The 26459-nt window shown below is 42.6% G+C and overlaps 1 protein-coding gene across 2 annotated transcripts in view; it reads right to left on the reverse strand.

Moving 5' to 3' along the window:
- DGCR2 (DiGeorge syndrome critical region gene 2) overlaps window positions 1–20935 on the reverse strand; it is a 75322-nt gene extending 54387 nt beyond the window's left edge. For both annotated transcript variants that reach the window (XM_054007024.1, XM_054007023.1), the window contains exon 1: window positions 20594–20935. In XM_054007024.1, coding sequence (XP_053862999.1) covers window positions 20594–20672 — 79 coding nt within the window. In that variant the 5' untranslated portion in view covers window positions 20673–20935. The remainder of the gene's footprint in view (window positions 1–20593) is intronic.
- Between the last annotated feature and the right edge of the window lie 5524 nt (window positions 20936–26459).

The raw sequence follows: 26459 nt of genomic DNA on the forward strand, positions 1-26459 counted from the left end.
TTCTCAGAAATGTTTGCACCATTTTAGCTGAACGAATTTAATTAAAAACAGGCAATTTTTACCTTGGTTGGGGAATTTTGTTATTGTTGGCAAATGGACGACTTGATTTATTTCTTTTAAATATTTCTAGCATCTCAGGGGCTTGGAGTAGGAATATGAAGTTACAAGGAGCAATAGTCCTAGGGTTAGAAAAGTGCCTTTTGCTATCCGCATGAAAATCAAGACAGATTTGATCAAGGAATAAGCCACAGAAAATTCCTATTTGCATGCACAGAAGAACTTGCTAGAAGCTTGTATTTAATTCTGAGCATTCAATCTGCACTGTGCATATGTTCCCCAGTCCTGCCTACCCTCCTGCAACATTCTAGAGCAGCCACACAGACCAGAACAGATTGCACAGATAAGAGACAATCGCCACCTTTACAGAGGTAACCTTTGTCCTACAGAGGACTGAGCTGGAAACAGCTCTTCTGACTGGTGTTAATTCTCTGAATTCCCTAACCTCTAATATAAGCAATGCCGCAAATCATAGAATCTCAGGGTTGGAAGGGACCTGAGGAGGTCATCTAGTGACTCCAACCCCCTGCTCAAAGCAGGGCCAATCCCCAGACAGATTTTTGCCCCAGATCCCTAAATGGCCCCCTCAAGGATTGAACTCACAAACTTGGGTTTAGCAGGCCAATGCTCAAACCACTGAGAAGGAAAACCATCAGCCCCTCCACACACTGCCTTGTCCATGTCCACTTTGCAGAAGAAAAATCCAATAGGTTGTACAGTCAGTTCTCATAGAGCTAGCAATAAAATCCAGGTCTCCAATATGCCAGACTCTACATTCTGCCACTTAGCCACACTGCCTATCATCAGAAAGTGACTCCAAATCTGTGCACTTTAAGTATGTCATCAGTAAAGTGGGACTACTTTTATATAAGTAGTCGAGTGTTTCAGTGAGTTATATGTGCACCCTCCAGCTATTCCACAGAAGATTACAGTAGCTAGCAGAAAGAAGGTGGTTATTACTTCCCGAATTCAAGTAGCAGAGATTTCTGCAGCACCGTTGAAGGTTCTAGGTTCAAACCTTGCTGATTATTTATTCAGTGGATTAACTGTACAATTGCATGTGATGGTGTTCTGCTCATTAAATAGTCAGAAATCTTGTGGGAAAAAACTAGTATGCGATTGTTTTAATTAAAGACTGCATCATAATGCACATAAAGGAGCAGAAGTAAGGGTTTACAAACAATCGTCATTTCTGCCATTGCCTAGCATTTGAAAGCTAGACTTTTCAACGATAAATATAAATATTACATAAATTGTTGAATGTTTATGTACTTTATAAACACAAGGCCCTGCTTTTAGTAAGCACATTTTGATAACCAGTACTACTGCCCAATTTTCATATTAGATAGCAGAATTTGTAAAACGGACAAGAAATCACTGTCATAAGAACGGCCCTACTGGGTCAGACCAAAGGTCCATCTAGCCCAGTATCCTGTCTTCCAGCAATGGCCAGTGCTAGGTGCCCCAGAGGGAATGAACAGAATAGGTAATCATCAAGTGATCGATCCCGTTGCCCATTCCCAGCTTCTGGCAAACAGAGGCTAGGGACATCATTCCTGCCCATCCTGGCTAATGGCCATTGAGGGACCTATCCTCCGTGAATTTATCTAGTTCTTTTTTAAATCCTGTTATAGTCTTGGCCTTCACAACATCCTCTGGCAAGGAGTTCCACAGGTTGACTGTGCATTATGTGAAGAAATACTTCCTTTTATTTGTTTTAAACCTGTTGCCTATTAATTTCATTTGGTGACCCCTAGTTCTTGTGTTCTGAGAAGTAGTAAACACTTCCTTATCTACTTTCTCTACACCAGTCATGATTTTATAGACCTCAATCATATCTTCCCTTAGCCGTCTCTCTTCCAAGCTGAAAAGTCCCAATCTTATTAATCTCTCCTTTCTTTTGTTTTTTACATTGCAAATATTTGTAAGCAAAAAATATGAAGTGAGCACTGTACGCTGAGTGTTCTGTCTTGTAATTGAAATAAACATGTTTGAAAATGTAGAAAAAACATCCACAAATATTTAAACCAGGGGTCGGCAACCTTTCAGCAGCGGTGTGCCAAGTCTTCATTTATACACTCTAATTTAAGGCTTCGCGTGCCGGTAATACATTTTAACGTTTTTTAGAAGGTCACTCTATAAGTCTAATATATAACCAAACTACTGTTATATGTAAAGTAAACAAGGTTTTCAAAATCTTTCAGAAGATTTAAAAATTAAATTAGAATGTAGATCTTATCAGTTTAGTGTGATCCTTGCTCTTCCTTGCTGAGTTTTCCAATGTCTGGCATGTATTTGAATACTTTAAGCTGCACACAGGCTTCTGAGTGATCACTTGTTAATCGGCTCCAAGAGGGACAGAGGACAGATTTCATGTGTGAAAATACCTGTTCACACAGGTATGTGGATCCAAATGCTGAAAGCACTGCAAACTCAATTTTCTTCAAACAGTTAAATGTCACTGGCAGGGACGTCCAGCAGGTTAGAATAGAGGCCCCATGATCTCTCGCGGTAGCGTCAAGTGTGCGCCGCAGATCCACAAACTTTGATGTCCACAATTCTGAGCTTTTTAACTGAATGAGTTGCATTTCGAAATCTTCAACACCCATCCACTGAAATACAGACCAATCCAAGTCGCTTTCATTGAACTTTTCAGATTTAATTAGAAGAGAAAGCATTGGGCCAAAATCGCTGGAAATCTTGATTCCAGTTCTTGCATGTACTTTCCAATCTCATCGACACTGACAGTGCATCGTGTCAATAGCTCTTTTATGAGTTGGAAGTAGTGGAAAGTAGAAGTTTGAATATCTCTGGAAAAAACTTCTAGTTTCACAACAAATGCTTTCCAGGCTTCATAAAGATCCAGAACTGTTTGCCCTGCACCCTGAAGACAGAGGTTGCATTCGTTTCGGTGAGCGGTGATAGTTAGAAACACGAGCTTACACAGCCATTTGTCATCATCCAGTTAGGGGTAGTTTTGTTCTTTTTCCAACAAAAAGGTCTTGATTGCATCAAAACAGTTTACAAAGCGCACCAAAACCTTGCCACAACTTAGCCACCGAATGTTGCTGTGAAGTGGGATGTCATTATAAGCACTGTCCATCTCTTCTAGCAGTGCTTGAAATTGTCTGAGTCGAAGTAGATCGAGCAACAAGGAAATTCACAATTCGCACCACTATATTCATCACATTAAGCAGCTCTGAATTAGAAATTTTAGCACACAGGTTTTCTTGATGGATGATACAGTGAAATTTGACTGTCGGATGGCCAATTTGACCTTCAAGTAACTTTACAAATCCCTTCTGTTTTCTGACCATGGCAGGAGCACCATCTGTTGTCACACAAAATATTTCTGATGTCAACTCCTCGTTCTTCAAAACAGTTTACAGAACTTTCCAGTATATCTTCCCCCTTTATTGTGCCATGCAGGGGTTTTAGGCAACAAAGTTCCTCTTGGATTTCATTGGAAGCACAGTATCTTGCAACAACTGCCAAACGTGGAACGTCGTTTATATCCACGCTCTCATCAACTGCAACACTAAACACTGCTGTGCCTTTCAATGCAGTCTGCTTTTCCTTAATGTTTTCTGCCATTTCACTTACGCGTCTCTCAACTGTTCTGGCAGAGATGGGCAGTTCTTTTATTCTAGATATGATTGTATCTTTCTTTGGCAAATCATTGAACAAAACCTCCGAACTGCTGAGAAAAACTTTTTATATATTCCCCATCTGTATACAGCTTTCCATTTTTTGCAATGCACTGTGCAATCTTGTAACTTCCTTCTGTAGCTTGATTTTTACTTACACTTAAGCTTTTAAAAACATTGCTTTGCTTCTCATAGGCTGCTACTGCCTTTTTGATTGATTCAGTCTTGTTTGCTTCGTCAAGAAAGGTTCTCGTGCTTCGTTTCAAAATGTCGAACACTTGATGTGCGACAAACAACACTTTCATAAGTGCATCTGTCCAAGGAGGCTGAAATGATCGGACATCTGGCTTCGCTTTCTTAGGAGCTGCCATTTTGTCAAGTGTTCCCTTCAACGCTCAGTGGGGGAAAATATGGCGATAGAAGGCAGGCACAAGGTCAAACGCAGTGTGGTCTGATATAAGCAATTTTAAGCTCAGCACCCCCTCTTGCCTTTGTGCAACCCTCACTGTCCCAGGCTGGGGACAGTGGGCCATAGCGGGGAGGCTGCAGAGCAGTGATCCAAGGCCAGGAGCAGAGCCCAGGGTGGCCTGCTGGGACTCCAGGGCGGAAAGCAGACTGAGCAAGGCTGGAGATCCAGACCCCGGCTGGCACGAGGTCAGCGGCTGGAATCCCAGATCAGCAGGTGAGGTGAGTGGAGCCGGCGGCTGGTAGCACTAAGCAGGGCCAGAGGCCTGGATCCTGTCTAGCAGGGGGCCTGCACAAGGTGAGTGGGGCTGGAACCCCAGAGCAGCAACTGAGCGGCTCAGCCCGCCGCCCCTCTGGAGTTTCGGCCACTGGCTCCTGCCAGCCAGGGCCTCAGCCCGCTGCCAGCCTGGGGTTCCTTCACCCAGGCCAGCAGTGGGTGCTGAGTGGAACCGGCGGTGGGATCCCGGCTGGCAGGAGCCAGCGGTGGAAACCCCAGAGCGGCAGCGGGCTGAGTGGCTCAGCCCGCGCCGCGTGCCATCAAAAATTGGCTCGCGTGCCACCTTTGGCACGTGTGTCGTAGGTTGCCGACCCCTGATTTAAATAATACAGTACCATTTAACAGTGCAATTAATAGCGCAATTAATTTTTTTTAATCGGTTGACAGCCCTAATTAATACATTTTATATATTATTTATTGGTTGTGTTTTGGCACAAAAAGTTACTGCCAGATTAACCTCAATTCCATTCATGGAATTTGGATCATTCCAAGAAATTCTAATAGAATATTTTCCACCTTCCTTTAAACTGCCCCTTGTACATATAAGCTCGGAACTCAGCCAGATTCCTCTTGCTCACAAGTGTCACATTCCAACTCATTTTCTATTCTTTGTTCTGAAGAGGACAGATGCCGTGTCCTTGTGCTCTTAAAAACAGACTTTCAATGGTTTATAAATATGTGGACACATTTCTTATGCTAAGGCAGGAAAAATATATTTTTCCGAATTCCTCAGGCTTCCCAATATGAAGCAGAAGTAAAAAGAGAGAACTCGCAGCCTCAATTAAACAAAAATATTGTGGATTATGTAATTTAGGACTTTGGATGGAACAGTGGTTTTTTACCTCTAAGTCAGTGCTAAGGAGGCCAACTAATCAACAGGCTTGCTTACCTTTCCTGAGTAACTATTACATCATGACAGCAAGTGAACAAGAAGCAAGTGTGTAACAAAAATATTGGCACAAGTCAAATGAGAGCAATCCATGACCAGTTTTGAACCAAAACCACCACCACCTTTGCTCCAGGGCCCTTTAAGAAAGTTCTGAATTAAAGCCTCCATGTCCACTCCACTGATCACTCTGCTTGGAACTTCAGGCATTTTTGTAAGGTTTTATTGCTCAATGTTTAAATTTAGAAATTTAAAATGAAACTGCAAAGTGAATGCAATCTGCATAATGCCAATTTTTTCCACAGTACTGGGGTTTTAAATGTTTAAATATTTACTACAAAAGAAAGAGTCCGTAATGACCAAGATTCTTATCCTTTAGTGAATTTTATAGATGGTCAAAACAATACAAGCAAGTGAGCAGAATTAGAACTAACCTTCATGTTTAAACTATATTTTTTGCAATCTTTTATACTTGCATCATATTAATCCCTCCAAAAGATGTAACCAACAGACATAGGAGTAAAAAACTCAGTGAAGGAAGACAAGAGCACTGGCATCCTAAAGAAGTTGGAAATTTTATCCAATAAGGAATGCTGTTAAAAGTATAATTTTTTCTGTACAATCCAAATGACCATATAGACCAAACAGCAGGGTGGATTAAAAAAAATAGATATTTTTATTTAAGTTGGATTTGATTTTTTTTTTAAATAAATTTATAATTTCAAACAATTTTGAAATAACTTCTATGAAGACCTAAACTTACTATAATTAGAATTATTATTTTTGTGTTTAATTTACCATTTCATTTAATGTTAACTGCTGAACTTTTAAAAAAAGTCAAACAATGAACTTTGAGCCAGAGTTTGCTGAAGTGCTACACCAGCTTTTGACAGCAGTAGCCTCTTTCGCAGATGCAGAAAGAAAGTTTTCTTCATTTCAGTTCATTTAACTAGTTCAGTTCATGACTAGTTCACTTAAAGTTGAAAAATCTACTGGGAAACAATCAGGAAATCTTCCAGTCGATGAATAAAAATGAGATATGAGAGGTCGAGCTCTACTAGTTCTAAAAATCTTGGACATGGTGATCAGAAACAATCAGTTAAATTCATTAACCACAGATTATACTTCCTCTGCTTTAAAAAAGTGATTTTATTTATTTATTTTTTTTTAAATAACACAAAACATTGATAAACTTTTTTTTAAATGTAGCCAGCACATTTAAGGTAGATTTTAAAAAACAATTCTAATATGATGTTTTTGTGCATTTTTTATTGAAGTCCAACTTCCATTCAAGTGCATGTGCTTGACAAATCATGAGTAAAAAAAATTAATCTAACAAATAAGAAATGTCATTCACCATCTTCTAACATTAAAAAACTTAAGCTATATAATGGCTGAAATAAGTGTGTATATATAGTATATCCTCTTGGTTAGCAAAAAGTACGAAATTTAGCAAAAAGGCTATTTTATTTTTTTTGCAAATCATATTTTAATGATAATCAACCTTTCTTTAGGAAAGCACCTAAAATGTAAGAATGCATAAGATTACAATTTATTATTTAAACCATGATTAAAAAGTCAGTGATTTAAATCAATCCACCCTTACAGATAGGCTTCAGTATACTCCATTTCAAAAATGCACTAGTAACCAGTAGGCAGAGTTGTCTTGCAGCCCTCTTGTAATTTCCCTTTAAAGAATAATACACTATATACGTGAGTGCTATAAAGTCTTAGATCAATATATGCACACTTTTAGATCTTTTTTATTGGTTTCCCGTAGGAAGGGGTCATTCAGAACAGACAGGCAGAGAACGAAGTAAATTTTGGGGCCAGACTCTCGGCTCTGCCTCTTAAATTGGAGGAACTATCTGCACCTCCTGGGACAAATTAAACACTAGCTTTCCATTAACCTGGTCCCCTCAAGGTTACTCTGGACTCTTATGTTGGTACCATCAGCCCTCAGCATGACAAATTGGGATCATTTGGGCACAGGGACATTACTTTTTCCTCAATTTCTGAGGGTGTTTGCAACAAACAGCTTTTGTGGAAAACACCTCTGAAATACAGCCAGAGAAAATAGAGAGCTATAGATTACCCATCAGAGGGCACCAAAACATCCTATTTTACTGACTGATTGCAGCATGTTCACAATTGACATATGTGGAAGACATGCACTGCGGGATAGTCCATTTTTCCCTCCTAACCACTCAATTCTATTCTAAGGGTCAATCCAGTGCACTTCAGATGCAGCCAAACTTTTACCGATAACCACCTACAAGCGCAAGCTGATAGTACACCTCTACCCCGATACAACGCTGTCCTCGGGAGCCAAAAAATCCTACCGCGTTATAGGTGAAACCGCGTTATATCGAACTTGCTTTGATCTGCCGGAGTGCGCACCCTCCCCCGCCCAGAGCGGTGCTTTACCGCGTTATATCCAAATTCGGGTTATATCGGGTCGCATTATATCAGGATAGAGGTGTACTTATTCTTTACCTAGCAAAAATGACTAACTTCAACAGAAGCATAGGGACTCCACAGCAGAATACAATAACTAGTCAGAAAAGAGCAATACTACTGTATAGAGCTTTGAGAAATTGCCTCTAAAGAAATGGAAAACTTAATTCCAAAATATTAGATGAATAGCACTTGTGTAAAAATCTGAGATTAAGGAAATATGGAGTACATTCAAATGAGCCATGATTTACAAAATTCCATCACGTGAACTACCAAAGCAGCCCAGGATAACTCTTAGCAATCATACAATATTAAACAACGCTTTCAGAGTTTATTAGGAATATTGGTGAGTAACCGATTTGTTTCCTCAAGGGAAGAGATGTTTCTAGTCTGCGGGGCGGGGGTGGGGCGGAGGAGGAAGACAGGCACAAATTAAAACGCCTTTAGCAAGTATTGGAGCACATGCCTAGACTTAAAGCATATGAGAAGCCCAAATGAATTTACTACTCAAGAGTTAAAGGTTAGGCACAAATACCTTCCTGAATCAGGGCATGATTCTTGCCCAGAACTTGAATAAGTGAAAGCATGCATTTCAAATCTACTCTATGGAATCATCAGTAGTTTAAACCACTAAAACTATTTCCAACTTCCAAAGCCAAAAGGACATTCTAATACTAAACAGGAGTAAATTGTAAGAGACTACCTCATATAAGATCCCAAACAGTATTAAACCTACATCTAAAACAGTGACTTTCAACCTGTGGTCTGGAGACCCCTGGGGTTCCACTGACTGTGTCTAAGATTTCCAAAGGGGTCCGCACCTCCATTCAATTTTCTTTTAAGGGTCCACAAATGAAAAAAGGTTGAAAGCCTCTAATCTAAAGGATGTATACCACAATATAAGTGCACATACATATATCCGCAACATTCAAATACTGGTTACACTAAAGAAAAATCATTTGTTGTTCTAATTTTTCATAATACTTGTTACATAGACACCCATAAAAGGCTTAGCGGGAAAGTTCTAGAACACTTGAAAGCAGGGTCCAAAACTAAGTTACATAGAAACATTTTATTTTGACTCTGTATATATGAAAGTGAGTATTCTTTCCTTTACGAGCTAGCTGATCCAATACATGACAGAAATTGTAGCAAATGGTTCATGCTCTGAATAGCATTCCACTGCTTAAATTAAGCCCTAACATGATAGGAATGTAGTCAATATTAGTTACTACTACATATATCCAGATTATTTGAGCCACTCACTTTTATTCTTCCATCGAATAAATGCAGTTAACCCAAATAAGAGTTCCAGATATTAGAATCCAGTGTAGACCTACGAAAATATCATGGTAATAATGAGTTTTAAAAGTTGTGTTTGAAACCGCCAATATAATTGGCTGGTCTTTGAAAGATGCCATATCCATTAAGTCAGGGATCGGCAACCTTTGGCACGCAGACCGCCAGGCCAAGCACCCTGGCAGGCCAGGCCGGTTTGTTTACCTGCCGCATTTGCAGGTTCGGCCAGTGCCGCGTCCGCAGGTTCACTGTTCCAAGCCAATGGGGGCGACGGCCAGCACATCCCTCAGCCCGCGCCGTTTCCCGCAGCCCCCATTGGCCTAGAGCGGCAAACTGCGGACAGTGGGATCCACGATCAGCCGATCCTGCGGACGCAGCAGGTAAACAAATCGGCCCAGCCCTCCATGGTGCTTACCCTGGCGTTCCGCGGGCCAAAGGTTGCCGATCCCTGCATTAAGTACACCTCTACCCCAATATAACATGAATTCGGATATAACGCAGTAAAGCAGCGCTCCGAGGGGGCGGGGCTGCGCACTCCGGGCGATCAAAGCAAGTTCGATATAATGCGGTTTTACCTATAACATGGTAAGATTTTTTGGCTCCCGGGGACAGCGTTATATTGGGGTAGAGGTTTATATAGAAATCTATACAAAAGGCTACCAGGCCCCACATTATGCAACGGTCAACTTAATGCCAAGCTTCTTTGAGGCAAGGCCTATCACTCATGTTTGTGCTAGCCTAATCTTTATGGTTTGTGGGCACTACCTCACTATAAATATTAAATAATTTGTTATTAGTCATGTTATTACAGTCATGTTATGTTAAGATACAGAGGGCTGACAATTTATAACAGGGCCTGAAAAAAAAATCCATCTGTCAGTTGCATGCAGAAACTTTTCCCTGACTTGCTCAGGGATTTAAGCTATCAATTTATTTAGAGCAGAGGTTCTCAAACTGTGGTCTGCGGACGAGTTCCATTCAGGTGGTCAGCGGATAGTTCCCTCTAAGATGCATTCCTGGGTGGCCGCACATGAGAGAATGAAGGGGCACCCACCTAATTAGTGGAGCCGTGCAGGCGTGGCTCCACTAATTAGGTGCCTGGACCCTGGAGAAGACGCACACGTAAGGTGAGGTGGTGGCCTTTGGGGGATAGGGGGTAGGTGTGAGGGGGCAGTGGGGTGACAAGAGGGGGTGTGGGGAATTTGGGACATGCCGGGCTGTGGTGGCCAGAGAAAGAGGCAACTTTCCCCAGCTCCAGGGCTGTGGTTGCTGGGGAGAGATGGCCCTCCTTCCCAGCCTCAGCTCTGTGGCTGCTGTGGTGGGAGAGAGACTCCCCCTCCTTCCCAGCCCCAACTCAGGGGCTGTGGCAGCAGGGGAGAGAGGGCACATTCATTGCATTAGAAGGGTAAGGCTACTGATATTAAAATAGGAGTTCTGTGTTTTTATTTGTAGAACAAAAAAAGTTAATTACTCGGGTTTTTTTATATAGCACTTTTATCCAAAGCACTTTACAATAGTTAGCTAACGGTACAAACAACATTTGGAAAGATCATTAAATGGTCCACCAAGATCTTAAACAATTTCCAATGGTGAAAAAGAAAATTTGATAACCGCTGCTTTGGAGTTTAAGCCTTCATTCTTCAAAACAAACAAGCAAGCAAACTTTTAGTCTGTAAGATTGCAAAGAACCAAGAACCGGATGCAGTGTTATCTTCCTGAGTCTAAAGAAAGGTCCAGTACGACTGTTGCAGCACACAGATTTGTCAAGCAACAGCAAAGTGAATTTGAGACTGGTGAGGTTAAGTTCAGAGCCGCATGAATAAAAATGAAGCTGCTGTTAGAATCGTGTTAGTGTAGTTCTGCTAATGCTTCGTAACGTTATGAGCACCAGAAGACATTGGTGCTATGCACAGGGAAGGAAGACTTAAGAGAGACTATGGGAAAGGATGGAATTATGGAGACATAATTGCTCTTAAAGCAACCAGAAGGTTCTGAATGTGGAAAAAAGAGCTGCCTCCTTTAGGCAGATTCAAATTAAAACACCTATTATCCAGAGACTGACAAGATCATAAGCCCCCTCAGCCAGGTCCAAGTGGCAGCACAGAAATCCTAGTGTCCTACTCTTTCCCAGATACCACCAGAGGCAGGGGGCAATGCTTCTTACTGTGTCATTGGGTACATGCCTACACTGCAATCCAAGGTGTGACTGGAGCATCTGTAGACATATGAGAGCTAGATTTCATCTAGTTAGCTTCAAATACAATAGCAGTGAAACCACAGCAGCATGGAGTAACTGCTTGAGTACATCCCAGGGTCCCAAGTAGGCTTGTCTGAGTATTGCTGCAGCAGCATTCCTACCTTTGTCTTCTATATATTTGCAGCAAGATTTTCCAACCTCTGATATTACAGAGTACATTTCTGTTCTGCTACTGTATTTAGTGACTAAGCAGCACCTTTGAAATATAGCCCAAATCATTCTCCAAGACCTGCACAGCTAAGCAGATAAATTAATAACCTAAAGATCACAGAGCAAACGCAGTTTGCAACTCTAAATGACAGTGGTAAGGAAAACTCATAAGATCTCATTAGGTAAGTTGTTCACAGTAGAAAAATAACGGCCTATAACTTAGCACAACTAATACCTAACCTAGACTATGAAAAAATGATGTAGTGTTAGCTAACATTCCAACCAACATGTTCTAAAAGTTCTTACATTCAACCAGCTAAGCCAGTGTTAGCAGCAGTGTGATTTATCTACGTTACACTGTTAGATCATCTTAGTTAGAACATGCTGGCAAACACACACACCCCTTTTATTCTAGCCTGGACAAGGCATATTCATCTTAGATGAGAAGAAATCCAAACCTATAAAACTATACCGACTCAATGCCAACAGAGGCTCATTCTAGCCATCTGCCTAACACCATTCTCAAAACCCTCAATCCCATAAAAAGTCACAAGAACAGCAGTGTCTTGCACTAAGCCCTGAAAGTCATCAGATCCAGGTTCTGGTAGAACAAGGAGAAGAGGTGAGTTCCAGGGTCAAGTATCCCTTACCATGAACACCCACCTGTAGCTCCTTCCAATTTAAACCAAAGACCCTCTAACTCATGCACCTCAGATGTCTGTAGGGTGACCAGATGTCCCGATTTTATAGGCATAGTCCTGATTTTGGGGTCTTTCTTATATAGGCTCCTATTAACCCCCCCACCCCCTGTCCCGATGTTTCACACTTGCTGTCTGGTCACCCTAGATGACTGCAACTGTGGGGTCACCCAAGGTGGTCTCTACTGGTTTGTCTACACTGTAATCAGAGAATGTGACTACAGATCACCTAGACATACCCAAGCTAGCATTTTAAGCTGATTAGCTCAGGTACCAGTAGCAGTGAAGCTGCAGCCACACTGACTTCAGTGAAGGCTGTACAAGCCTGCCCAGAAGGCTTGGTAATTACTCAAGAAGTTAAGCGCTACCATAGCTTCTTTGATACCAGTAGTCCGGCATGTTCTATACAAGCTGCAATCACTTTGTGGACATACCCTAAGGTGGGTGAAACCCAAAACATTCAGGGCTTTAGAATATTCAAAAAGAACACCTTAAACTCCATCCAAAAACCACAGTGTCAGCCAGTACAGAACATGGAATAGATGTGCATTCTGAGAGAAACATCACTTAACGTAGATGCCTTTTTCAGTAGCTTTACTTCCCAAATGATTTTAAGGTGTTGCCCAATGTAGAGTGCATACAGTAGTCCTATCTTATGGATAGAAAGGCATGGTTGACCATGGCAAGGAGGTAGCGCACATGAGAGTAGATGACAACTCAGGAGAAGACACACTGTGATCCATTACAGAGAAGAAAAAAAAAAAAAAAAAGCAGTGGACTGAAATCGGGAAGCCAAGACATAGAAAAGTGAGAAATGTAGCAAGTAGTCAAATAGCATTTGATGAATAAATTTTGACTAATTCCACCAGTATTGACTGAATATTTTATTAGACACACTTTGCAATGGTCAACCATCTCTACAAATGGTCAAGTACTAAGGGATAAACGCCAGTAAAATTAACTGAACCTATTCACTGAATATTTTGTTCTGCTGTATGACCAAGTAGTAAGTCAATTTTTTAAAAATATTAATTAGGAAATGGATTAATGTTTCATTTAAGTACCATAAACAATAAACATGACAACTGTGACTTGAATGGAACGGAGGGTGTCACGGTGACCAGAGTAAAAAAAAAAAAAAAAAAAAAAAAAAAATCTGTGCTTATAGGCATCAAGTCCTGTATGCTGTCTTGTTCTACAATATCTAGCTCATTTTCTCAAAAGTTCCATACAATTAACAAATACCATTAAAATGCTGTTACCTCATAGAGGGTTAGCAGACTGATTTTTTAATTAAGAGACAAGAGGTTAAAATGTCACCCTAGACATTGGAGTCTCCAGAAATCGCTGGCTTGGGAGATAACAGAGCATACCATTTCTAGGTTGCAGGTTAAACTTCAGCCCAGGTTTTTAGCAACAGAGTTATAATCCCGTAGTTATTCCAAGAGACAAATTAGTCGGGGGCTTAGTCCACTACTCAGTGAATAAGTGTCTATGCTAAAAAAAGCAACCCCCACAGTTGGTTCTCTTGTAGACAATCTCCAAGGACAAAAGCATGATTAGCACTGAATCTCAACAAACCTCACCAGCAGAGGTGGTCTTTCTAGATTAGGAGAGAGGCACGCTCTACTTCTCCAGAGGATTTGATACTTCCTTCTCTGGGGCTGTCAATCTTGCCCTTTTCATGAACACTCAATTCACTTTATAAACACTCATTCTCAGTCAATTATTTAGTCCACAGTATACCTGCTACTGAGCTATTTCTATATTCTGTATCCCATAACGACGATAAATGAAGTAGACAATTTTCTATTGGATAAGCATAAACATATAGAATATAAATAGAAGTTTTGCTACACTTAATAAACTCGGTAGAAAATGTCAGCTATAATCATCTCTCAGGATAACAACAAACTTCTTTGATTAAGTTACAAGAAATTATCCAATTCATATTAGAAAGAGAGCTCAGAAGTTAAGAGGCATTACTCATGAAGACAGATTCTAGAGCTAGTTACAACTCTTGCATTACAGATAAAGATCAAAACCAAAAAAAGGACAGGATTAATTCCAGAGAATTGATTTGCTAATTCAAGTCTTACACTATATATTTTTCCATACACTGAGTGGGGACCTAGCTAAGGGTTTCTCCATCTTTCATATCAAACTTAGGGCTTGGCTACACTTGCGAGTTACAGTGCAACAAGAGCAGCCCTGGGCACCCTAGCTCACTACCCGTCCACACTGGCAAGGCACATAGAGCACTTTGACTCCGCGGCTACAGCGCTGCTGGTACTCCACTTCAGCAAGTGGAATAACGTTTGCTGCACCCCCTCTGGAGTGCCACAGCGCCAGTGTGGATGAGGTGTTGCATCACTGCGCTTCGATTAGCCTCCGGGCTGCCAGCGTCCATCCCGGTTGTCGAGATCCGCACCGGGGCCTGCACCCCACCCTGAGACCCCGGGCTCGCTGGGATACAGGACAGGGATCCCCACGTAAAACGTGGGGGTGCTGCAGCACCCCCCGCACTCCTAGTTCCCTGGGTAAACGTTTAACCGTGTAACCAACAGAATTTTAATCAGTTACATGGTTACTGTTTTTACATGTTATTTACATCCCTGGTTGCTGCTCTGTGCGGTGCAGCAGGTGCCTGCGAGAGCCTGGTGGCGGCCCACTCCCTCCTCCCCTCCCCCAGCTGCTGGAGACTGGGGCCAAGCAGGCCGGAAATGTGTTGGTGGAGAGGGGGGCCTCTGGCTCACTCGGCCCCTGTCCTCGGCAGCCGGGCCCAAGCTGTAGGCAGGGTGAACTGGTGTCCCAACCAGGCTCTCTCAGGCAGCTGCTGCACTGCACAGAGTAGTGACGCAGAGCGGCCAGTATGAGAAGCAGCTGGTACCGCCCCCTCCACTCCCCACCCAGTCCCGGCTGTCAGGAAAAACTCTCGTGGGGGTCCCTGTGGGGCCCGGGGCAAGTTACCCCACTTGCCGCCCCCACCCCCAGGCGGCCCTGGGGGCTAGTATCTGAAGAACGTATTTAATTCAACTGGAAAAGAGAGGGTAAAAACCATCCAGTCATAAAAGTGCACTTTTTCTACACAATACACAAATACGGGTGATCATTCATGAACAATTTTAACATGTCTTGTGATTAGCTTTCTTCATCTAAGAAAGGGATCAATTCTGTATTTCATATCTATGACATTTTAGTGTTAGTACATTAAATACAAAAATGTTGAATTATAGAAGTGATGTTAAGACCTATAAAACTGTTTGGGACATGGGAGAGGATGACAAACTCTTGGTGATTTAAATGCATGTCATGCGTCAGCATATGCGTAAGGCAAACCGCAGCACAACATTCACCCACCTGCAGTACGCTTGCATCAAAGCAAATCAAAATTTTAACCTCACAGCTAACGATAAGATTGAAATCAAATTTTAATTAAACTACCTGCGCTGGCAAGTCTTGTAGCTAATACTAATTAGCCCAGTCACACAAGATTTTAAGCATTAAATTATTTACTCTATATAGTCCACTCATTCTTACTTCTTGTTCAGCCAATCGCTAAGACAAACAAATTTGTTTACATTTACAGGAGATAATGCTGCCCGCTCTTATTTACATCACCTGAAAATGAGAACAGGCATCCGCATGGCACTGTTGTAGCTAGCACTGCAAGGTATTTACATACCAGATATGCTAAACATTTGTATGCTCCTTCATGTTTCAACCTGTAGGCTCTAAAGTTTTACATGGTTTTGTTTTTGAGTGCAGCCATGTAAAAAATAAATTCTACATTCATAACTTGCACTTCTATGATAAAGAGACTGCACTACAGTACTTGTATAAGGTGAATTGAAAAATATGATTTCTTTTATCATTTTTACACAGTATATTTTTGTAATTAAAATATAGCGAGTACAATACACTTTGCATTATGTTGAAATTGAAATCAATATATTTGAAAATGCAGAAAAACATCCAAAATATTTATAATAAATTTAAATTGGTATTCTATTACTGTTTAACAATGCGATCAAAACTGATTAATTGCAACTTTTTTTTAAATACAGCCCTAATAAATTACAGCCCTAATAAATGGACTATTCTGATATTTTATAGTTCAAAGTTCACATCTCAACTTTTAAAAATACACAGCCAATAATGCAAGTACTGTCCGGACAAAAAAAAGTAATGCCCCTTGAATACTTAATCAGTGCCTTATACCGAATATTTTAGACATTTTTAAATGTATTCTCTTGATCAAAAATAGAATCTCACTTTTTAAATGTACAACAGAATAACTGAGTCTCAAAGGTACGGTTAAGTGCCAAACTCCCATGGAAATTTGATGGCAGTTAGGCACCCAACTGCCTTTTGCCTTTGAAAGCCTCCCAAGTGTCTAAGGACAGACCTAATGTCTAGTGCTTTAGGAGTGCCTGATAAAGTCATGGGTGACCACAATAGCCTAAAACGAACAAATTTATAACAACCCTAGGAAGATAGCATGGTTGATTTTTCTTCTAATTGGCTTTGCTCTTAGTATTAACTTGCAAAAAAACAGAACATGCCAGATACAAGATGTAGGGCCATTCAAACTATTTTCTGTGGGGTTGCTCTAAAAAGGTTATGCACTTGTGAAGGCTTGGAGAAAAGAAGGAAAGTTTTGAGTCTTTATTTTTAAAATATTCTATAGCAACAACAGGGGCACATGGCAAGTCTAGAATTAACACAATAGAATATGGAGCTGCGTGACGAGAATGGACTGAGTTATGCAAGCAGCACCTTCTGCCCAAGGTAGGAAGTCTCATATTGCTCTGTAACCACCCTTTTGGTTATTTGAGAACAGCCTTACGTAAGCTGCAGCCATCCTTCCTGAATCAATGGGACAGTTGCTGCAACACAGGAGCCTTCAGAAAATGACAGGAGAACCATTGTTGGGAAGACTGAAGTCCTCAGCGTTCCAAAACCTTTCCAAGACTGCCCCCACCACCACCACCCTACTAAAGGTGGACCTGGCCTCAGAACATGAATCTTCTAGACTGTTATTGACTTCCAATAAAAGTATTGTGCCTCCCACACCTTTGATTTTAAGGCAATATGAAGTGAACTTCGTACACACCTTTCACTTAAGTGAGCAAGTCTTTTCCAGTCTGCAACTCTGGAGTCATCAGATCCAATACAAGTGGGATACAGCAAGATGATTTCATTTACACCATTACAGTTGGAGCTTTGTTTGTGGCTGGTAATTTGAAGACATTAAGTGTAAAGAAAACAACACTGGCAAAAAGTCTAAAGTTCTTGTATATACTGACAGGCTTTGAAGTTGTGGGCTTTTTTGAGAAAAAGATGTGGGAGTCACCATGGACAGCTCAATGAAGATTTCTGCCCACACAGCATTAGCATTCAAAGTAAATAGGATGCTTGGGTATATTCACAATCGGATTAAGAAATTCCACAAACAACAAATGGCACATTCCATCTGGAATACTGTATCTGATTTTGATTACCTCAAAATAACAGATCAGAGTCCAGAGAGGGGGAAATGGATACGGTTATAGGTATAGGAGAATCTTTCTGTTATTGCCTTCAAAAGCTAGGATTATTTGACCTGAAGAGGAGACAAGGGGAGTTAAGGTTTGTCTACATTGGGGAGGTTTTCACTAGTGTAGCTACACCAGCACAAACTCCCTGAAGTAGACATACTGCACCAATGTAAGATGAGGCTTGCAACAGTGCAACATACCGCAATGAAGGTCGGAACTTACTAAGAAACATGAGGGATTGGCCACTGAGAGGTGTGATGTCATACTAGATGGACCAATGGTCTTATCCAATATGGATCCCTCTGTTACATGAATTTCTAAAAGACTACAATGATCAGATGTTCACTCCATCAGTGTTTAGGGTCAAATTTCACAACCTGCAAGAGTATGTAGAAAGTCTGAATCTCTATAGAGTATTTGTAAGTAGCAATTCTGCTGACTATTACACTTAGGCCTGGTCCACACTAACCCCCCACTTCGAACTAAGATACGCAACTTCAGCTACGTTATTCACGTAGCTGAAGTCGAAGTACCTTAGTTCGAACTCACCGCGGGTCCAGACGCGGCAGGCAGGCTCCCCCGTCGACTCCACGTACTCCTCTCGCAGAGCAGGAGTACCGGCGTCGACGGCGAGCACTTCCGGGATCGATTTATCGCATCTAGACAAGACGTGATAAATCAAACCTAGAAGATCGACTGCTTACCGCCAGACCCGGAGGTAAGTATAGACGTACCCTTAGATGATTTGATTTATATTCAGTCTTTTTACTATCAGCTAATTTGTTAGTTAGTTTTAAAACAGAAAACTTATGACTATAGAAATGTTAATACAAGCTCCTACTAACCTATAAAACCAATTTCATCAGGAGAACCCAGTTACAACATGGCACTGAACTGTGTTGGTGGGACTGAATACATTATTTGATCCAGCTATGTTTTAACTGTGTTTGGGAAATACTGTCTCATAAGGACATCTCCCAACATCTCCGTTTCATAAAACAGTTTGTCTTAAGGTCAAAGTTATGACGCAAACAAGCAAAACCAAGAAGATTCAAAATTATGACTAGAACTTTACCCTTTTTATCTCAGTTCAAAAATGGCCAACCACATTCAAGAATGAACTGAGTGTTAAACAGTAGGGTCCTGGCTCAACCTATGCCTTGCTACAGCTCCTCTCTAGTGTCAATACTTTTTAAGAGATGAGAGAGCCCTGCCATGACACCCATGAATAAGAATACAAATAGACTGTACTTTTAGATAAGCAGCAGCTAACAAGAGGTAAACAGTAATGACTTTTCAAATTTCCATATCTTGACTAACATTTTAATGAGTCACTTCTTAGCATACGTGTAACGTGCTTCAAGTGGCACATGACCAGGATTCGTCACTGAATTTGGTCCGCTGGTTGGATCATTAGCTTCCCCAGTGGACCAAATTCCATTTAAAAAAGCCACTGACCTAATTTTTAATACCATCACTACCCAAACACAACTGGGAAACCAGGGAATGGGGACTGAGGGGTCAAGGAGAAGAGAATCCTTTAAGTGATCAAATGGAATTTAGGGACTCTGATAGGAAAGGAAACTTGGAATCACACTGCAGTAGCACATGGAAATCTTTCAACACTAACAGTTACATATTTTCTACTGAAGTTTTCAAAGGTTATAAAATATTAACTCCCAATCCACAGAATGCCAATTTCATCAAGAAGACCAACCAACAAACTGAGTGACTGACGTTTCCCCTTGTTCAATCACAACCAACATCATTTTATATTTACTAAGGAGTTAACAGTGAAGACTGCTGTAGAATCTGCATGCACAATTTAACACAGCGAGGGTTCTCCCATCAAGAACTTGAATTTCAAATCAGCTCCGAGGCCCCAAGATGGAGGCAAACCGAACTTTTCTCAGTTCTTGGCCACATTAGCAACCCACATATAATACAAACTAGTTTTAACGCAGATGTATTCCACTAAAAATACAACCCCAACAATGTTAAATTTTCTATAAAAGCCTGCTTAGTCTTATTATACAACAAATGATTTCCAGCTAGAACTAAGTTCTTGCTCATTAAAACAAAACATCACAGTATGTTTTCCTACAGCTACATGCAAAGCCCAAATTCCTCTGACAAAACAAAATGCAATATACAAACTGATCTATTACTACCCAACCAGGGCTTATAAGTCATCTCTACATGTAACTACAATAGGTACAAAACTTTCAGACAACTGAGAACACTATTAACTTGAAAAAATCACTTAAATAGTCTCAGAAATATTTACGACGACGACAACAAACCACTTTACAAAATAACGCAATCCAACTCCCAGCTGCTAACGAAGGGTCCACTACAACATGAAGTTCTGTGTGGGATAAGGGAATGAGGGGAGCAAACAGCCCCTGAATGCAGTGAGGGGCAGAAGCAGATCAGCTACACAGTCCTCCTACCTGGAAACGGTAGTATAAACAAAATTTACTAGCGCAGCCTGCAAACAAACGTTGAGCAGCACAGTCCTCACTACAAATAAAGCAACCCTGGGTGCAATGCTACTCCCCCCAAGCAGAACATTGAAAGGACCACACACACACCCCATGCCTCCACTGAGGTTAACCCCACAAACCCTGACTTGCTCCGCAGGCAGGGCCAGCACACCCCACTGCACAGCCCGCCCCCTGCCCTCCAAGCTTCGCCCCTCCCTGGCCCTCTTCTTCCACGAGTGGCCCTATTGCATCACCGTGAGCCTCCCGCCGCCCTTCTCAAATTGCCAGCCCCTCGCATGCACCTTTCCCTCCCTCCCTCCCCCGGTGCCCCCGCCTGGGTACCCCTGGGGCCCCGCCCCTCGCGGCCCCCGTACCTGGCCGCAGCGGCTCGGTGATGCTCAGCACCAGGAGGAAGAGGAGGAGGAAGGTGCCGCTGTCCGCTTTGGGCACCATTTATCCTCCGTTCATCCTCCCCCAGCGCAGCACCATAAACCCGGGGGAAGGAGGGAGGAGGAGGAGGAGCCGCCGCCGGGCCGCTCGGGCCCCGTCCGCACCGAGCCCCCCCCCCGCTGGAAGCCAGCGGCTCTCGCTGCTGTTGCTGCGGCTCGCCCTGGCACCCGGTCTGGGAGGAGGTGGGAGGCTGGCGGGGGCGGCAGGAAGGTCAGGAACAGGCGCCGAGGGCCGCTCGCCTGGCTCTGGCTCCGGCTCCACACAAGATGGCGGCCGCACCCCCCCCTCCGGCCCCTCCTCCCCACAACAAAGACAGGCAGCCAATCAGCGCCGGGGGGCGGGGCTTTCGGGTGGTAATCTGCATATGCGCCTCCTCACTGAGGTGAGGGGCGGCTCTGGGCGCGCGGGTGGCCGCTTTGAACAGGGGGAGGGGACGCGGCGGTTAAAACCCCGGGGGGGCTGCAGGATTCTGTCTTCACTAGAGCTCCAGCCATTGCTACCCCTGGTGGAACTGCCGGGGGGGGGGGGGAATCTACTGCGGACACAACCTGGGAAACTGACCAGTAGCTGCCACTAGTTTCCATTCATCCTGCAAACAGTGAGGGGACTGGGGAAGAGATGGGACAAAACCATGTTCAGGATAAGTGCAGATGCAGAATTGAGACTTGGTTGCATCGAGTGCGGGTATATTATGATCTGTTTCGTGGTTGCCCTCATCACATTGAGAACCCCAGATTTAATCTGCATTGAGTGCAAATCTTTGATTGGCTATCACTAGTATTAGAGACAACTTGGTCCTGCCCCTGCTACAGTAGTTTAAATGAATGGTCTTTGAAGTGGGGTGCAGACACACACACCCCAAACATCTCAAACGGGATGCTTTGTACACAGTAGTGTTTAAAAATGAAAAGGACAATGAAATGTAGCTGTGTCCGTCCCAGGATATTAGAGAGACAGCACCTTATCTCTCTGAGGACAATGAAAGTCCCTCTAAAACTAAAAATCTGCTAGTAAGAATTGTAGCTAGTGGCCATCAGTCAGTTGCTGGGCTACCTGATTTAAAATCAGCTGGGGAGTATGTAGTTTCTTTTTCACTATGATTTTTAATATAGGTTCTAATAGATCAGTGACTCAGTGAAGTAAGCTTTGAGGCGGTAAACAATCATTTCATAGTTAGTCCCTCAGTAGCCCTTCTGTAGGTCCAAATCCAGCCCAAGTACATTGAAGAGCAGGGGAACTCCCTGGGCCCAAAGGAGGGATGGAGTCTTCTCCATCAGCCATGGAGAAGGACTAATTATTATAATTATTTATATTGTGGTATCACTTAGTAGTTCCGATCAGGGCCCCTTTGTGCTAGGCACTATCCAAACACAACATCAAGACTTCCTGGAAGAGCTTACAGTCTAACTCATCTCTCCATCTATGCATTTATATCATGCTCATCACCATGTAGGATGACCAGATGTCCTGAATTTATAGGGACAGTCCCGATTTTTGGGTTTTTTTCTTCTATAGGCTCCTATTACCCCCCACCCCCGTCCCAATTTTTCACACTTGCTGTCTGGTCACCCTATCACTATGGTATCTAAGTGCCTAGCTTTGTTACTATGTCATAGTACAAGTCATGAATGCCTAGAAAGATCTGTTGTGGTACTGGTAGCAGCAGATCCTCCAGTCTTGTCCCTCACATAGCCAGCCCCCATTTCCCCCTGTGCAGCAGCATGCAGGCAATTCCTGCTGATGTGCTATCTACAGAGGGCATTTACACTCTTTGCAAGGTCTCCCCTGCGCAGTAGTTCCAATACCCACAAAAGAGTTAAAGCCGCTGCAATACAGCATGCTGCAGTTTACTGATCATATATCCCCTGAATTACCTTTGTATGTAAACACTGACAGTCACAAATTGCACTGACGACACAGAGCACAGTCAGCTGTTCAGAAGCCCCCAGTGCTGGGAGATATAACTCGACTGGAAAAATGCACATCTGAAAGCAAGGTCCCGCCTTGTATGGCTTTTTTCTTGCAAAAGATTGTATTTTTTAAAAATAATTTAATTCAATGAAATGTTAACTCCAGATAGGGGCCAGTTTGTGATACCATCACTCACAGTGAATACTACCTTACACTACAAGCCATCTGTAGTCCTTATGGAGTAAATAATGAATCACTTTGAGTAAGGGAATCACAGTCTGTCCCCATGTTAGTGATGATTAAAGGTACCAACCTGACAATCATTGAGATTTAAGTTCTCTCTAGAGAACAGAAAAGTACAGGCAGCAGCAGTTCAATCTTCCTCGCCAATACATCTCAAGCCAAACTTGGAAGTAGAGAGGCCAAGGAATAGGGCACCAGCCCAGGAGTCAAGAGATCTTGGTTTTTATTCTTCACTCTACTAATGACTTACCATGTGACTTTGGGCAAGTCAGCATTCCCTCTCTGGGCCTCAGTTTCTCAATCAGCAAAATGGAAACAATTATTCCCATTTTTGTAAAGGACTGGTTTCATGACACAATGTACACGCTAAATATTGTTATGGAAACGGTTGGTGCTAAGGCATTGGATTAAGGTGCATCCAGATAGAGCAAGCAGGGGTCTGGTCATGGTAGGGGAATGGACAGTTAGAGCAGAATACAGTTTTCCGAGGTGGATCAACAGAGATGGAGGCAGCTGTTCCTGGCTAGTGGGGACTGACCTAAGGTTTGAGGAGTTTCCTGTCCAGTCTTTGTGATCACTTATGAATTTGTTGTAAATAAATCAATCACAGGAAAGATACCTGACTCCACAATCCAAATTTCTCTCTCAGTGGAAACTGACTTGCTGCTACGCCCTGAAATCGACTATCACTTGGCCAATTGGCAACAATATTATTACTGTCTAACCTCTCTAAGGTATTCCTAGGGAGCCTATCGCCATGCTGTCTGAGCTACAATATGGGAGTGAGTGACTCCATGTTCCCACATGCCTCTGCTGATACTGCCAACTCCCCAAAAGGGTTTTTCAGCATCGCAGAAATCACGCTAACAATTATTACTGCAATCAAGTATCCAACACTGCCACATCATGCATTAGTTTCACTGTATGTGTAGGCTCAATAATTACAAAAAGCATTACATTTTAAAGCAAAATAATATAAATCAGTTTGTTTTGTCATACCAGCGGTGACAGTTCATCCCAGGTGTCAAAGCCCATCCAGGAGGGAGAAAAGAAGAAAATATACAGGAAACTAATTATGCAATTCAGAGCATCTTGGAAATTAGTCAAGCTGGTAAGGAAGGAGGCTGGACTGCCTGGATGCAGCAATACTTCCTGCAGTATCACAAATTGCAGACCTATAAAGCTGGGAGAGGAGAGTGAGTTTTAATTTCAGCAGGTTATTATGAATTAATTCTTTCCACTAAGATGTGTGCACACTATAAATGAGTAACCATGTGATCCTGATATAGAGTAGCAGTAACCACCCAATATTGAAGCAGAAGCTAGTTTCCCTTTGTAAGCCTAATTATTCAAACAACTGACCTCCCACTCTGCCATAATAAACCATTGTCTTGAAACTTTGCATGCCATGTCTCAGTCCTGCTTAGTGTTTTTCTGAGACATTTAGGGGGGAAAATCAGAAAAGGCATTTTTAAATTATAATATCTAAAAATTGACTTCAAAGTTCACTACCTGGCAGCCTGATGTTTGGGGGTTTGAAGATGTGGAATGTTTGTAAGGTAAGTAATATTGCTTTGCAGAATAGCACAGTCCATGCAAACCCACTTTCAGCCTTAACTCCTTTCTAATGAAGCTTTCTGTGTATGTTCTCCTTCTTCACTCCATCATACTCCTTTGGTTTGTTACTGTCACGCATTGCATCACATCTGTAATCAGACTGCGTGCTCCTTGGGGCAGGAACTCAGTCTTTGCCTTTGTTTCGTAAAATGCCTCACACTATGGGTGTTGTCTAAAACAAAATAAACAATGCTTTTTATACAGCACCTTCCGGAACCCACACTAAGATCATTCCTGAGCTATGCTTCTTATAGTTTAAATGCCTGAAGGCTTGTATGACCTGTTGAGGATTAGTCTGTTAATAATTTGTTTAGAGTTAAGGGCCAGTGAGTATAGGACTGTCTCTTTGGTTCATAAGAGCAGGTGAAATCCTGGCCCCACTGAAGTCAATAGAAGTTTTGTCATTGATTTTGATGAGGCCAGAATTGCACTTTATGTGCATACTGTTCCAATATATTTGTATACATCTATTGGGCTAAGGTACAGCAATCCACTTGTATCTTTTTATTCGCCCTCTGACTGATTATGCCTAGTTTATAAGCAATATGGGAGAGACCGATCTCACACAGCGACCTGCTCTTAATAACATGCTACAATTTGGCAGGTAGATATAAAGTGATCAAGGAGGTTACTCCTTTTCCCACAGTAGCTTCTGCCACCTAAGTAAGAAGTCAGTAGTAACATGAACAAGTGCAACTCACTCCCTTGGTAAAAGGCGGGTTTCTGCTGGCAGGAATTGGCCATAGCCCAACCAGGGCCGGTGCAAGGAAGTTTCGCGCCCTAGGCAAAACTTCCACCTTGCGCCCCTCCCCCCAGCCCTGCGGCAGCTCCCTGCCCCCCCTTCCGCCCTGATGCGCTCCCCCCGCAGCACCTCCCATCCCCTGCCCTGAGGCTCCACCCCCCCCACGGCAGCTCCCCACCCCAGCTCACCTCTGCTCCGCCTCCTTTCTAATTCTCCCCTCCCAGGCTTGCGGCGCCAAACAGCTGATTGGCGCTGCAAGCCTGGGAGGCAGAAGAAGTGGAGCAGCGACCGCACGCTCGGGGAGGGGGCGTAGGAACGCTGTAAAAAAAACTGGGGGCACCGCATTTTTGTACCCCCAAATCTTGGCGCCCTAAGCAACCACCTAGTTTGCCTTAATGGTAACACTGGCCCTGAGCCCAACCGAAGAGACTGTTTTGCCCCCAACTGCCATTCTCAGAAACTTCTAAAACTCCCGGTTTGACCAGCCTTTTCCAGTGCTTGGCAGCCCTTTAAGAGAAAGAACTACCCTTAGAGATCACCCCCGTTAGGTATCATTGCAGAGCAAAGTATGGTTAACCCTTCCCTGGCAGTTGGACAGGCTGTCCCTTCTGCTTTCCCAAGAAGTGAGAGAGCAAATCAGTGATGTTAATGTATATCTATACAGCACAAGTTAGCATAAAGATATAAATACATTCCTAACTGCCATGTAGGACTGTTACAAATGGGTGCTGTACAGCCCAAAGAGAAGTTTGCAAGGTGTCTGCATGGCTGCACACAGATGCATGTTGCATTAATCAGTTATCAGGAGACTTAACTGCTTCCAAATTCAATTTGGAGGGAGCAGGAAGCCAGAGTCTTAAGTTGCTTTGATCCACTCTGTGAAGCTGGGAGCTTGAAGTCACACAAAGGATTTGTTTGCTTTCTGGGAGGTCAGAGGAATTAATAAGAAAAAACTGGGGAGTTAATCGTGAGCTCAGCCTCTCCTACCTGAGACAACTCTAGCTGAGGTGTGTAATGAAAATTCCCCAGAAGATCTAAAAGAAATGCAGAGGAAGTCTCCAGCCTGATCTAAATCTCTGTGAAAGGTTAATACAAGGTATTTCCCGCCTGTCATAATTAGAGCTGGTCAGAAACCAGAATTTCCACTCTGTGGGAAATTGACGTTTAAAACAAAATTAATTCAGAACCAGAATAAAAAGACAATATTTTGAAATTTCTCATGAAACAAGTTTTTCTTTGGTAAAGTTGAAAGTGTTGTCTCTGTTTTGACCTTGTTT

This window comes from Malaclemys terrapin, chromosome 16, assembly GCF_027887155.1.
Source record: "Malaclemys terrapin pileata isolate rMalTer1 chromosome 16, rMalTer1.hap1, whole genome shotgun sequence".
In the NCBI taxonomy this organism is placed as follows: Eukaryota; Metazoa; Chordata; order Testudines; family Emydidae; genus Malaclemys; species Malaclemys terrapin.